The sequence below is a fragment of the Halichoerus grypus genome, chromosome X (assembly GCF_964656455.1).
Source record: "Halichoerus grypus chromosome X, mHalGry1.hap1.1, whole genome shotgun sequence".
Lineage (NCBI taxonomy): Eukaryota > Metazoa > Chordata > Mammalia > Carnivora > Phocidae > Halichoerus > Halichoerus grypus.
Window position 1 is genome coordinate 130941256 of NC_135727.1, and position 15456 is coordinate 130956711.

The window sequence follows — 15456 nt, forward strand, 5'->3', positions numbered from 1 at the left end:
CCCCCACCCAGACTTCCCATTTAAAGAACTGGGACATAATAAGTGGGTGTCATTTCAAGCCAGTACATGTAGGATGTGTTGTTACACAGCATAGCTAGCTCCTGCAGCTGGGTCCTCAAGCCCTCAGTCCCGCCCAGAGGGAAGATGGTCCTATATGTGGATGTGCGTCTATACTCCCTGGGTTCGAGCTGTTCATCCGCTGTCTATACCCAAGAAACCACACTCCCTTCTCACCAGTGAGCAATGAGGGGGAGCCTGAGAGCCTCGAAGGAGGGCAGATGCTGTAGATAGCAATTCTCTTCATGTCCTGAAAACCTGATTATGTACCACTGTTTCACTGTGCATCCCACGTGGCTGATGCTTGTCCTTTTTCTACCTGGTCTGTTAGCACCTCTGGCTCACCCATAATATCACCACTCAGCGTGCTGGTTACATGGGCACAGGAGGGCGTTTTATTGGGGTCCCATTTCCCTCATTTCTGGGCACCAAGCAATTCCCTTGAAGCATTTGAATTTTTTTTTTATGACCGAGGTATTTATGGAGGTACCTGTGTATTTTAGGTTGTCCAAGTGATTTTTTTAAAGGCATATGGTGTGATGATTTATTGTACATATACATTTCAAAATGATCACTCTATTCGATTCAATTAACACATCGATCATCTCACGTAACTGCTACCTTGTTTGTGCAGTAAACAAACTTATGATCTCCACGCAGTAAATTCCAGTATATAATTCAGTGCTGTTAACTATCATCGTCGTGCTGAGAACTTGGAGCTGGAACTTCATACCCTTTGACCAACATCTCCCCATTCCCCGTCCCTAAAACCCCTGCCATCTGCCATTCTGTGTTTCTGTGTGTTCCACGTTTTTAGATTGCATACGTTAGTGAGATCATGCAGTATTTGTCTTTCTCTGTCTGAATTCTCTCACTGAGCATCATGCCCTTGAGGTCCATCCTCATTGTGACAAATGGCAGGATCACCTTCTGTTTCAAGGTTGAGTCATGTTCCATTCTGTGGATGGACCACCTCTTCCTTATCCATCCATCCATCAATGGGACCTTGGGTTGCTTCCATTCTTGGCTACTGTGAAGAATGCCGCAGTGAGCATATCTCGTTACTCCCCTGCTTTCATTTCCGTCGGATGTGTACCTAGTGGTGCAACTGGTGGATTATAGGGCAGCTCTATTTTTAACTTTGGGAGGAACCTCCATGCTGTTTTCCAGAGTGGCTGCACCAGTTTGCATTCCCACCCACTGTGCACGAGGGTTCCCCTTTCTCCACGTGCTCACCAACCCCTGTTACTTCTTGTCTTTTTGATGCTGGGCATGCTAACAGGTGCGAGGTCACCTCCCCTTGGGTTTCGATTTGCATTTCCCCCATGGCTGGTTATGTAGACACTGGCATGGGATCCAATCAGGGAACTCCTCCTTAGGAATTGAATTTTAAGGGGTACACCGTGCTGACCAGCAGGCACGAAGCCCTTGCTACCATCCTTGTGATGTTCTAATACCTAAGCCATGTGCAGCATCCACACTGCACCTGCATTAAGGAGCAACCCATGAGCATCAGGGCTGGTGCAGCCCTGTGGGTGCATAAAGCAAATTAGATCTGCAGGGGGACGGTTCCCCTCCTTGGAGAAGGAATTGTTTCCAAGCTCTTTAGAAACCCCTGTTTCCATGCAACAAGCAGAGTGCTTCCTAATCGACTGGTCTATGCGTTGGTTCCAAGCTGCTCTTTTCTCTTTATGTTGAAAGCACTTTGGGGGGCACCTGCTGTTTGTCTTGGGGCTGATCAAGTGTGTTCTGTCAATTTCCACTTTCCTAATAAATGCGGGTGACACAGCCGTCTTCATACTCTATAATCTGAAAATTCCATGCATTTTAACAAAAGTGCATACCAAACCTCATGACTTATGTTGTTGTTGTTGGCCTTTTTGGGTTGTGGTTGTTGCCATTTATACTTGAGCTGCTTGGGCTCAAATCTGTAGGGCCTTACAGTGCTGGATGGCTGGGCCAAGTATCTCTAGAGAGAGAAAACCAGTCGGAGACACCAGGAGACATGGGTTTCCCTGGAGGTGGCGTGGGTATATGTGCATAGGCATGGACTATATCCCTCTGTAGGGCGGACTCTCTGAGGAGGAGTTTCCCTTGATAAGGACGAGCTGACACTCGAGTGGGCACAGAGAGGTGACGGGTTGCCCTTTCAAGGTGGTTCTAAGACAACGTCTGATTTGTAAGACGTCTTTGGTTAAGGGATGGGCGTCTTGAATACAAAAGGCTGGGCAGGTGAGGCAGCAGCAACCTGAGCAGGTGACTGAGGACGAGCTGCACCTGCCCGGCTGTGCCCACCTTGTCCCTGTGAGGATGGACAGCTGTAGCGCCCGAGCCACCGAGTGCAGGGCCCCAGGTCTCAGATGCTGGCCGTAAGGCTGGGTTGTGGTGCTTGGGTCCTTGTAGGAGGACTGACCAGACAGAACGCTTCAAACAGTACTGTACACCCTGTGTGTCAGAAAGAGAGGGGGCGGTGCACCATGTGGAATGGCGCACTGTTGGAGCTGAGTCTCCCAGTCTTCCTGTCTCGGAGAGGCCGTGTGCGACCCCAGTGCCTCACAGAGTCTTGGGCTCCAGGACAGGCTTCTGGACAAGTGCATGATCCTCGTTCCAGATGGATGCCCAAGGCCTGACGCCGTTCTATGCCTGGACGGTGTCAGCACAGCCTACTTCTCTGGGGACCTTCCCTCCCTGCACACCCCACCTGGAAATATAGCCCCAGCATCCAGCGCTGACAGCACGGCCTCAGAGCCAGCAGAGGGAGGATGAAAATGCTCCTTCTTTCATTCACTTTGCTCCCTCCCTGCCAGGGAGCTCTGCTTCTCTCGCTGTCTGCCTTCCTCTGTCTCTTTGTCTCTGTGACTGTCTCTGACTATCTCTCTGTCTCTGTGTATCTGTGTCTATCTTTCTGTGTCTCTTTGTGTCTGTGTCTCTATATCTCTGTGTCTGTCTCTTTCTGATGGTCTCTCTGTTGCTGTCTCCCTGTCTCTGTCTCTGTTTATTCTTATCTCTGTATCCGTCTCTCTGACTATCCCTCTCTGTCTCTGTCTCCCTCTATGTCTGTGTCTCTCTCTGTCTCTCTGTTTCCCTGCCTCTGTGTCTGTTTCTCTGTCTCTCTGGGTCTCTGTGTCTGTCCTTCTGTCTCTCTCTGTCTTCCTCTGTCTCTGTCTCTGCCTCTGTCTCTCTGTTTCCCTTTGTCTCTTTCTTCCTCTGTCTCTGTGTCTGTGTCTATCTCCCTCTATATCTGTGTTTGTTTCCCTGTGTCTCTGTGTCTGTCTCCCTGTGTCTCTTTCTGTCTCTCTGCACTATTTCTCTGTCTCTGTGTCTCTCTGTCTCTGTCTCTCTGAGCTGTCTCTCCCTGTCCCTGCCTTGGTCTCTCTGTCTCTTGTGCATGCACACAGAATACTCCCCCCGCCCCCTGTCACAACCGCTTCTTGGGGGCAGGCTCATCTGTGGTGCACACCTGGAGAGCAGGATTTCACGTCTCAACAGACTGGCGCAGTATGTGCATAGACAGCCGGCCCCCACGTCTGCTTCAAATATATTCTTCAGAGAAACAGAGCAATGCGGGAGGGGCAGGGAGTGCTAAGGAAACTGCCCTCCTTCTGGGCAGACCCCGGCTCTTTGTGGGTCCCCGTTCCTCTGATAGCTGCCCCCCTGCCGTGGGGCTTGCCCGAAGTGGTACAGCAGCTGGAAGCTCCCGGAATGTGGTGTCAGGTCCCGGGACGGCTGTGGCTGCCCCCGAACACGGGCACAGGTGTGCCCCACGTCCTGTTTGCAGATGGACTTTCTGTTCCCCACCAGGGAGCAGGACACAGTTTCCTGGCACCAGCCGACCTTGGACACAGGGGACAGACGTGTTTGCTGTTGGGACAGGGCTGAGAGCTGTCATTTCCTACTGGTGAAGCCCCTTGCCCACAAACAGTGCCTCTCCGCCTTTCGGGGGGCATGTTGTTCCTAAATGCACCCCCATTCCATCGTGAGGGGTAGCGGTTACAGGCAGCTGAGTGGAGTCAATTCTACGAGGCTTTCGCTGCTGGGAAACATCTTAAACAGATAACCTCTCTGGAAATGATCTTCTGCTTTTTTCCCTCCTGTTAGATGCACTTGATTTTGTTCATCCCAAGGGTTTTTAATTTACCTTTGTGTTTGCGACTTTTTCATCTGTGTGTATAGATGTTACTGGTGGGGTCAAGTGCTTTCCAGATTTTGTCTCCTCCCCTTCTGGTGCTGCCTTGTTGCAGATTTTTCTATCACAACAATGCAAACTTCATCAAACGAAACAACTCAGCATTTTTTTTGCCTGTGTCTGGAGTCAGTCAGTAGAGGTGCAATGGTCTGTTCTTTGAAAGTATGAAAGAATTGGCTAAAACACCGTCACCACCCTCCCCTCTTTTCTGGATGCCGTTCTTTTGTAATTTTTCTATTGCTCTTGTATTCGTTGGTCTGATTACTCCTAATTTCCTTGATTAGGCTATAATAATCAGTATTTTCATGGAAAAGTATTCATTTCCCTGAAATTTTCATCTTTTTGTTACCAATTTCACATATTAATGTAGAGAGAATAAGGAACCCATAATTATAAAATCTTCCTCGTTACAAAAGACTCGTTCCTATTTGTAAATTTGCATTCTTCAGCCTTGTCAAGTGTCTTAATCACAGCCTTCTCTGGGTCCTTCTTTCTTTTCTTGTCTGTCGATCTGCCAAATGCTCAAAGATGGACCCTCACTAAGCCTCCCAAGAATTGGGATTCTCACTGTCTCTCCCTGCGTATGCAAGAGTTCTTGAGAAATACAGCTCAGTATTGTGCTACTCTGAAGAAGATGTGGCAGGAAGTGGCACAGCATTACCATAGTGCATCATATTGATTGAGCATTGAGTCCATACCTAATAATTCTCTGTGTCCCATTAACATTTTAATCTTGGTTATCCCTACCTTGTAGGAATGGGGTCATTCCCCCATTGTGTTTGCTTGTTTGTTTGGTAACTTTTGGCCTTTCTATTCCTAATCCTCACTTTTCAAAACTATAATCAATATAAAAGAATTCACCCTCCCCCCCGCCCCACAGCGGGAGGCCGCCATATTGGTTTTGAATCAGGACCAGTGGCTCAGGGCTCACGCCTCTTTCCTAGGTCTTCCATTTTGTCTATGTGGATGACTGGTATACCTCACATTTTCCAGTCATGTTTGACAGATACGGTACTTCTTGCCCCTGAGGGGTACCTTGAAGTCTCAAAACATTTTAACTTCCATTTCTGTAAATATCCAAATAAAAGTGGAGGGTATCATTGATGGCGTTCCAGGTAGAATGGAAAATGCCATCCGTGTCTCCTTCTCCCACCTCCAACCCCCAGGTGCCCTGCTGGATCAATGACCCTTGCCCTATTTCCCAATGCACATTTTGGGGCTTGGGCAGGGGAGGAAATGCAGATTTTAGGTGGATGTGCCAACTCATCCCCTAGCAAATGTGATTTCCTGTGTCTTGTCTGAACTCAGTCCTGGTGCTTCTGCTCAACAGGGGTGGTACCCCACGCTCTGCAACTTGCCTAGTATGTTCGCATTGTCAGGGATGGACCCTGTGATGAGTTCTAGTCTGCAGTGACTGCTCTGTCCTCCCCGATGGTAGGGCTTGATTTACGGGCGCATATTCCCTATGCAATATCATCCACTCCGCCATGCAATCCTTCTCCTTCCTGCCAGTGATACCTTGCAGTGGTAAGGGTTTGGGGAGCAGTTCCTGAATTAATGTAGGAAAGCAGGTGTTGATGGCAATAGCATGCAGAAATGGAGCCAAGCCCTTCGGCTGCCTCACAAGGCAATGATCTCAAAGTGGAAAGGTGACTCTCATGTTTCTGGCTGGTTAGGAACCCTTTCCTCCAGGGAGCGAAGAAAAAGCATCTTCTGACTTTACAAAGAGGCAGTAACATTTCTCTGGTTCTGGAAGCTGAGCGTGTGTGTCTACCAACCCTGTTATCATCGGTTCCAGTTATTGGACGTAGTGAAGGCTTTCCCCCTTTTTGAAAAAAAAAATTATATTCTCATGAATATGTTAGGGGAGTATTCGAATGGTGTCTCAGGAATGCCTATCCAGATGGCACTGTGTTCTAGAACAGCGCTTCCAAACCATCTGTGGCAAAACTCGCCTTTCCCAAATCTGTCACAGATTGATACTGATGTAGATGGGGCAGACAGGAATTACTAGAAAAATAAAATTTAAAAACATGCAAAATGGGGCCTCCAATTTTGCTTTTTTTAAGTCATTGGATTCAGCAAACATAAAATGACTGTCGATTTTTTTTTTTATATTTTCTAAACACTATTCTCAATGTTGGGCTGTCTTATGGCAGACTGGTAACAAACACTTCACAGGAAGGCACCCATCTGTAGCTCTCACTTGGAGGGGCTTTGATCCAGAAGCATGCCTACCCCCACTCCCACTGCATTTCTTTATAGAAAATATTGAAAACGGGTACTTCCTCATCCTCACTGGCCATGCAGCTTGGCACGTACAGGCTTTGTTCTTCACACCAAAGAAGCTGGGGACTGTAGATTAGCTTAAAATGCCCCTTCCACGTGAAAGCAAATATGTATGTTCCAAAATATGTACCCTTCCAACCTAGTGCTTGTGGCTGGCTCTCCTGTGTTGTGATTATTTTTCTAGATTTATTTATTTATTTTAGGGGGAAGAGAGAGAGAGTGAGCAAGTAAGGGGAGGGAAAGGGAGAGAGAGAATCTCCAGCAGAGTCCCTGCTGAGCACGGAGCCCCACAGGGCTCAAGCTTACAACACTGAGATCATGACCTGAGCCGATACCAAGAATCGGTTGCTTAACTGGCTGAGCCACCCAGGTGCCCCCATGTTGTGATATTTAAAATGTTTTACAAGAAGCACAGAACAACAAAACCGTGAAGACGTGTCTCACCCCTGGGTTGTGTGGTGCAGTAAGCACTGGTTCTTGGGCATGGGAGCTGTGTTCCCCTCTGTTCTGGGGTCTTGCAACCAATGTCCAAGTGAGCATGTTCCCAAGAGCTGGTCCCAGAGACCCAAAGTGATGTCACCATACAAACACCGTCATGCTGCAGGATGACCCAGGAAACTGATGTCAGCTCCAAAGGGCTGTGTGCTCCGAGTTCCCCTCTGGAGCTCAGAATACCTTTCCAAACTCACTCGGTTGTTTGTTTGATGAATGCAGTTCCTTGAGGTTATAGGTCTGAGGCTCTGACGTTCCTTCTGGCTGTTGGCCAGGGGCTGCTCTCAGCTGCCTAAAGCCACTGGAAGGATCTTGACCCATGGCCTCTCAGAACATGGCGGCTTACTTTGTTAAAGCCAGCAGGAAAACCTCTCTCCAGCAAGCCTTAGCAAGAGGGGATTTACCTAAGGAAATGCAGTCATGGGAGTGACATCCCATCATCTTTGCCATATAACGGAGCCTACTCAAAGAACTGACATTCCATGTTTTGCCTTATTCTGCTGACGAGAAGCAAGTCACAGGTCTCATTCACACTCAAGGAGAGGGGATCATCAAGGGCATGACTCATGGAGGGTCTTCTTAGGGTGTGTTCCCTGCTTTGTACCTTCATCTTTAAAATCCAGTGTCACTCCCCAGGTGGGATGGAACTTAACTTATTGAGAAACCATCGTAGCTTCCGTGGTAGGTCGGAAGATAATCCGGTGTTTCTGTCCTTTTGCAGTGGAGTTTTTATACTGCGATCTGGCATCTCTGCAGTCCATCCGGCAATTTGTCCAGAAGTTCAAGAAGAAGAAAATCCCTCTCCATGTCCTGGTCAATAACGGTGAGTCCTGGGGAAATCCAGACATTAACTCTGATGCAGACATGCATGCTAGCTGTCCTGGCAGAGAAGTCCTTTCCTTTTTTGGGAAAGCAGGATTTCCATGGATATTCGTGAGTATATGTTCTGTGGTCACCGCGGCTTTACTTCATTGATGCATTCGGCTTTTGTCATTGGCATAATCAATTTGAAATGATGGTAAGCCTGATAATACATTGTATGGAGTTGATATTTTCGCTGGCCCATGTGAGCTAATAAGTAAGGTGTGTTATGAATGTGTAAGGGCTGGGCATTTTCACTAATGTTACCGTATTAAATCCTCAGCACATCCCCATGGGGGTCATCAGTATGTGGGCTCCATGCCTGACTGTCTCTTGACTTCTTCCCTGTGGCCAACATTCCTCAAATGGACATGCGGAGTCCATATCTCCCCTTCCCCTGCCTTCACCCTGCCCACCTGTCCATCTTCAACACCAACCAACCTTGACCCTGAGCCCTTCTTTCAGCCATGCCCAGCTCTTAAGGGCATCATGGACACATCTTGGTGCCTGAGACATTCCTCTCTTCCCTTGCTACACTCAAGAGATGTCATAGAAGTTCATCCAAACCCTCCACAGTGAGGAGGCAGTGCCATTAACATGACCAAACTGAATCCATGTAGAACACCAAAACTATCGGAAGCATGGTGGGAAAACACCCGTGTCCATGGAATGTCACATATCGCTTTCAGACTTGGAGACCAGCTGGTCCTGTGTAGGGGAGATAAATGGTAATATTAACAGGGTGAAAGGAACAGCCATCAAACATGACACCTTCTTTCCAAAATACGTAAAACATTTGCTAAATTGTTCATCTGTTGGATGGTAGGGAGAACATTGCCATGGGACCCCTCTGCTTCCACTGAGCCCACTTGAATAATCCAGGCGAATTTCCCCAGCTAAAGAGACTTAATTGACTCTCTTCTCCAAAGCCCTTTTGCCATGGAAGGTACCATAGTAAGAAATTATAAGAATGATAATATGGACATAATCTGCAGGGAAGAGGGAGCATAAGTCTACATACTAAGGCTGCACCACATTAGTCCATCTGATTCTGGCTTCCAGGATTCGATTGCTGTCCCTTTGTCTTCTTTCTCTTTGTCTTAATGTGTTTTAACATTTTCTGTCATATCAGTGGGGTTGGTGGACAGGAAGGGGATGCAGATAGGCTTCTGCCCAATGCACCTGTTTGATTGGAAATTTCTCAGTGAAGGGAAAGAGGTAGCATATACGACTTGGAGGGTCTGACTCCAGTGATCTATTTATGCATATGGATGTGTGCACATATACCTATGATGTTTGGGTGCCGAACAAAGTTATAACTAACACCACTTCCACCTACTTAGCCTAGAAACAAACAGTGAATGTGTGTTACTAGTGCTGGTGACGCTGGTCGGAAGGCTCAGAATGATTTCAATTTCACTTTCTTCACGGACCTTTGATATTTTTCAAGGTTTCCTGAAATGGGCGCACCTTAAATTTATTTGCAGAAATCAATTATTTGGGATTCCTCTGTCTTGGCGCTAGTGGGGGCTTCCTTGGTCAGGGCATTTATCAGTATTATAAGTGTTGAGAATTAGAATATTATGAATCGCCCAATGTAGACACAAGCTGGTAGGACTATGGGGGATCCAGTCCAAGTAGACATCTTATTTCCTTGATCTACGTAACACTCTCAATAATTAGTGACCAGAGCACTTCATTATGGAGCAATTTGTCAACAGCAGGACGAAAGCGTTGTGTTGCGCTTATCCAGAATTTGTGAGATATGACAGACACGTACACAACAGGACTCTGTTATATCCATCAATGGATGCGCCATGATTCACTCTTTGCCCTTCGCTTTCAAGATGACCCCGGTGGTCCTACCATGGCCCCTGTTCTTCTTCTCTGCAGATGGTAAACCAAGCATGCGTAGCTTGTCTAACATTTCTCTAGAGACTGGGACGCAGTTTGAATGTGGACCGAGGGAGGCTGGACCCTCTGTACGCTGCATCCGTTTTCCCTCTGTAGGGAATCCTGTCCCCACGTTGGCTTCACTGCAGCCAGACTTTCCTCCACACACACCTTCGTCTGTGCTCAGGACCTACCATTGCTGCTCCCTGCCCCAGACGCATGGAGACACAACATGCTCAGTGTGGAATCCCTGAGCCCCAAATGGCACGGACTCTAAGGGAGAATCCCTTGATTTTCCTTGAAATTTCCTTGATTTCTCTTGAAGTGACTGGCCTTTTCCAGCTTCTAGAGGCTGTCAGCCTTCCTTGGCCTCCTGGCTGCTTCCCTCCCCCATCTTCGAAGCCAGTGAGGTGGCGTCTGCAGCCCCCACTCTGTCTCTCTGTGATGTTTGCTTCTGTCCACACATCACCTTCTCGGACTCTGAGCCTCCTGTCTCCCTCTTGTGAGGGTACTTGTGGTGATCTTGGACCACTGGGGTCTTCCAGGACCATCCCCATCACAGGGTCCCTAACCAAATCCAATCGGCAAAGTCCCTTTATCCATGTTAGGGCACATATTCACAGGCTCTAGAGACCAGGATGTGGACATCTTTGGGGACATTATTCTGTCCACCACACTGGGATTGGAATGTGGATGTGTTTGGGGATGCCGTCCACCACACATGAACCAGGACACGGATGTCTGTGGGGATGTTATTTGGTCTCCCACATGGGGATTGAGACATAGATGTTGGTGGGGACATTATTCTGTCCACTATGTGGGGATCAGGACATGGATGTCTGTGGGGATGTTATTCTGTCTCCCACATGGGGATCGAGACATGGACATTGGTGGGGACATTATTCTGTTCACTATATGGGGATCAGGATGTGGATTTCTATGGGGACATTATTCTGTCCACTATGTGGGGATCAGGATTTGGATGTCTGTGGGGACATTATTCTGTCTCTCACACAGGGATTCAAGATGTGAACGTCTTTGGGGGTGGGTGGTCATCATTCAGCCCACCACACTCACTTTATGTGAGCTCGGTATTTCACAGGCAGGAACAATACAGTGATAAACAAGCACCCTTGCCCTCATGGAAATCGTTCTCTAGCAAAGGAGATACTCAACAAGTAATTATTCTGTGACATGCCTCACCCTAGAAAGTGCCACCCGCAATATGACAACACGGTCATATAAATGAAAGAAAAGACTGCATCTCAAACATGATCTGTCTGGAAAGCCCCAGGCTTCTGAAGTGGCATCCCACGGAACCCAGGATAGGAGGAAGGCCACAGGGACAAATGGCCCTGGGGCCAGTGGGGTGACTGGGACTGTGCGGTCAAGATTGCAGATGGATTCACCTCCAGCCCAGTGTGCTCAGACTTAACTTTGATTTACATTTCTCATGTGTCTCTCACCTTGGTTTGTGTATGAGCATTCATCCTAGCTGTGTGCAATGAGAATTCTGGGTCAAGATTCTTTTGGAGATATTTGGGAGGAGTCAGCAGATGCAAACAGGTTTTCCAACCACAGCACTTCTCAGAAGAGGACCCTGGCCATGGCATGGTTAGTGTTCAAGAGGGTCTGCAGAATTTCCCAAAACTATTTGCCTGAAACCCTCCTCTGTGATGTTATCTCCTCCCACCAAGGCACCTGGTTAAAAGGATGTGCGTTCACGGGACCCGCTTCCGTGAGCCAACCACATGTGTCCCATCTCCTGGAAAACAGCCCCAACTGCACTCCACAAAGGGGACTCCCAGGGGCCAAAGGGAACTAGAATTTGTGCTTTTATTTTCTCTCTCTCTCTTATTTTTTATTCTTGAGATAGGAGTGATCAGGGCACCTGGCTGGCTCAGTCAGTTAAGCATCTGCCTTCAGCTCAGGTCATGATCCCAGGGTCCTGGGATCAAGTCCTGCAACAGGCTCCATGCTCAGCGGGGAGCCTGCTTCTCCCTCTCCCTCTGCTGCTCCCCCGGCTTGTGCTCTCTCGCTCTCTCTGTCAAATAAATAAAATCTTTTTTTTTTTTTTTTTAAAGATAAGAGCGATCAAGATGTTGTAAATGTTAAGTACTTCAGAAGGGAAATGGTGTTTGCATTTGCTAGTGTGATGAAAATAGAACCAGACTGCCTCTTTCTGGAAGCTCAGGATCCAAGCTGAGGATTTATCCAACACAAGAAGAATCAATAGTATATCTCCTGCAGAGCAAGTGCAGTATTTATAGTTTATTCACATCAAAATTTTATTTATCCAGTCTCTCATCTCCACACCTGATCACAGATAGTTTTGAAATAACTGCACGGAATTGATGTTTTATCCTTGTAGGACTTCTTCCCATACCTCTAATGGATGAATTTCCCAACGTCAAGAATTACTAAAAATAAATATGGCAGTGGTAACCCTTGAGAAATAAAATAACCCTGAGAAGTAAACGATTCTCGCCTGGCCAGGTACATACTGATGGAGTTTGCATCCACAGAAGACCGCAGAGCCTTTGAGCGAGGAGTAACATGGTACCTGTTTCTTGGCGGGCAGATGCCTGAGCAGTTTTCCTATTTAGGCACTTGGCGTCCCCTATGCAAAACAGGCTCTGCCATCATCTGGTCTCCCTTCCAGGAACACGGAAGCTAGTGAATCACCACCACACATGCATGAATCAATGGATTATCAGATCCGAATGTGTGTAGACCACTTCTCATCGATGCCTTCTGTTTGTTTTCCAATGTGTCTCCCTCCCCGTTTTCTGCTGTGTGATGGGTTTTCCTAGAACAGAAGGCAGTTGGATGTTCTTCTGGTGGTGGGCGTTTGCAGTGCCGTTTGACGTGATTTACCATGATGCCAGAACAGTAGGCTGGAGGCTGTGGGTGTGCATTGCATCTCCTGCATTGAACACCTTTGTTCTTCCAAATGCCCTTCATGAGCTTCTAGGAAGTGGGCTGAGAAATACAGTGGTTTTCCAATTATCCAGATGCCCTGGAAGCATGTCACCCAGAAGCTCTTCCAAGAGTTGTGTGTTGTAAAGCACCTGGTCTCAGGTGTCCTCGATGATGCATATGGCAGATCCAAGTGGATGGTACTTTCTGTCAAGATTCGTTGCCCATTTAAGAAACATACTCAGTAAACAATTGGATCCTTACCATCATCATGGTGTGTGGGGTGGGCGTTATGTTTGCCTTTTATGACAACATGGAGAAAGTTATTCCAGAATGGAAATGGGAATATGGAGCCTGGGCATGCCATGGGGACCCATCCACACGACGGTCTTACCAATGTGTTTCCCATTGGATTCACATTGAAGAATTACTTTGGACACACGTATTTTTGCCTTTGATTTCAACATTTTGACTGGCCCACGTGTGACTGTGGGTTCACTAACCCCTGAGCAATCAACCCCAGTACCCATGCACCTGTGGGTTCATTGCCACCCGTCTTGCCTGGAACCACAGGCATTCACTGACCTATAGATTTTCCCAGCGTCCTTCTCCAAGGCACGTGGACAACCCCTTCCCTGTTCATGTTTTACAGGCAGAATCAGAATGCTCATTGCTCCATTCCAGAATGTTCTATTGCCCTATCCCCACATTTTTGTATGCCTTTCCTGACTACCCTGGTTTCCAGCTTCCAGACATCTTTGCTTTTGTTTTCTGTGAGTGTCACTAATGCCTAAGTCAACAGAATTCAAAGCTTGGGCAGGGACAGTGACTCTGAAGGTAGGGGGAGCATTCATTCCCCAGAGTCATGGTGGCATTTCTGAAATGTTCCTCATGTTGTGGAGTGAAGCCATCATCTGGCCACGTGCCACCAGCCAGAAAGTGCCCCCTTCTCTCTCTCCTTTCTGCCTTTCCTGTCTTCTGCAAGACACACAACTCTCTCTCCTCCCCCGTGATTAGGACATACCTTTTCTGTTTCATTGTTTTGCTGCATAAAGAACAACACGTTCTGCATGCAAGTCCACTTCCCAATCCAGCACATGGATCAATGAGCGGATATTTTAATTTTCCTTTTCCCACTTTTCAGCAGGCAAAGGGAGATACTGAGGTCTCAGCAATGCTCACTATGAAGGGACAACCCTCCGATGCACTCATGTGACAGCAATATCTCAAAAACACAAATCCAGTTCCATTGATGCAGTTAAAATTTCTCCCTCAGCACGTGTGAGATGTTCAGTAAGTATTATCATCTGAGATCGATGATGCTCTGCACAGGCAGGTGTCTGGGACATTTTGCTTTAGAACAGAGAGGAACGTGGAGATTCTTGGTATGCGACATAATCATGAATTAGGATTAGGATTAGGACGGCTTTGGGTGCAGCTTCTGTAGTGCTGGAATCCCCCACTGCACTTCCATGAGCCCCAGAATGGATTGGACATTTCCAAGAGGTGACCAACTGTATGCATGGCAGTGATGTTCTTGCTGCTCTTTAAAAGTACACTTTCCCCAGTGATGCTGTTAATGCCAAGAATGTGCTCCAAAAACTGTTTATGATTTCTGGAGTAACCTTGAACTCGCTCTTGGCCCAGAGCATCATTATTGTCAAATTCTTAGAGCCTGTGTCAATGAGTTTGTGCCATGATCTGTCACCAGAACTTGCATCCAACGAAGATCCATGCTGGCATTTCCCCCCAGCTCAACAGTTACCCCACATTGCTTGTCATGTACATTACCATGGATAATCCATAATAGAAACGGAATGAGTTGGATATTGTATGCCTTCAGGAGATGAGGCTGTGGACCATTTGCACCCCGGAAAAACTAATGAGTCCAGCACTTCAGCCCCAGGGGGGTGAAACCCAAGGTCTGTGCACCTGCCCCAAGGTTTGGCGGACCAGAGTCCCCTAGCCATTTTCTCTGCTACCAACTTCCAGGCACTCAGAGGCCATCCCAAGGAAGGGAATAACCCACAACAGTTATTTCTTTTATGACAGATTGTCCTTAACTAACTGGATTGAACTGGAACTCACTGCGGAGTAATATCCCAAAATTCAGAATAATCCTTATGGAGCCCCACATCCCCTACAGTTGCCTCTATTTCATTATATGGGCTATTTTCCAATGAATTTGGATACTTGAAGGCTGAGTTTAGTGACAGTCATTTGTCCCACAAGATGGGGCTCTCTAATGTGGACTTGACAATGCATGCATGCAGAGATATTCCAGGAATTGATAATTTAGGCATGCAGTAGTATTCCAGGAATTGGTAATGGGCATGCACTACTATTCCAGGAATTAATAATTTATGCATGTCAGGATGTTCCAGGAATTGATCACTTAGGCATGCACTGACATTCCAAGAATTGGTAATGGGCATACACTGATATTTAAGGAATTAATAATCTAGGCATGCACTGGTATTCCAGGAATTGATAATTTAGTCACACAGTGATACTCCAGGAACTGATAATTTATGCATGCTCTGATATGCCAGGAATTGATATTGGGTATGCACTGGTATTCCAGGAGTTGATAATTTAGTCATGCAGTGATACTCCAGAAACTGATAATTTATGCATGCAGTGATAGTCCAGGAATTGATAATTTATGCATGCAGTGATACTGCAGGAATTGATAATTTATGCATGCACTGGTATTCCAGGAATTGATCATTTATGCATGCAGTGATATTCCAGGAATT

The 15456-nt window shown here is 47.1% G+C and overlaps 1 protein-coding gene across 1 annotated transcript in view; it reads left to right on the top strand.

Annotated features, from left to right (window-relative positions):
- Positions 1-15456, top strand: part of DHRSX (dehydrogenase/reductase X-linked) — a 148833-nt gene that overhangs the window by 102409 nt on the left and 30968 nt on the right. Inside the window, exon 4 of the mRNA XM_078064186.1 lies at positions 7746-7847. Coding sequence (XP_077920312.1) covers positions 7746-7847 — 102 coding nt within the window. The remainder of the gene's footprint in view (positions 1-7745; positions 7848-15456) is intronic.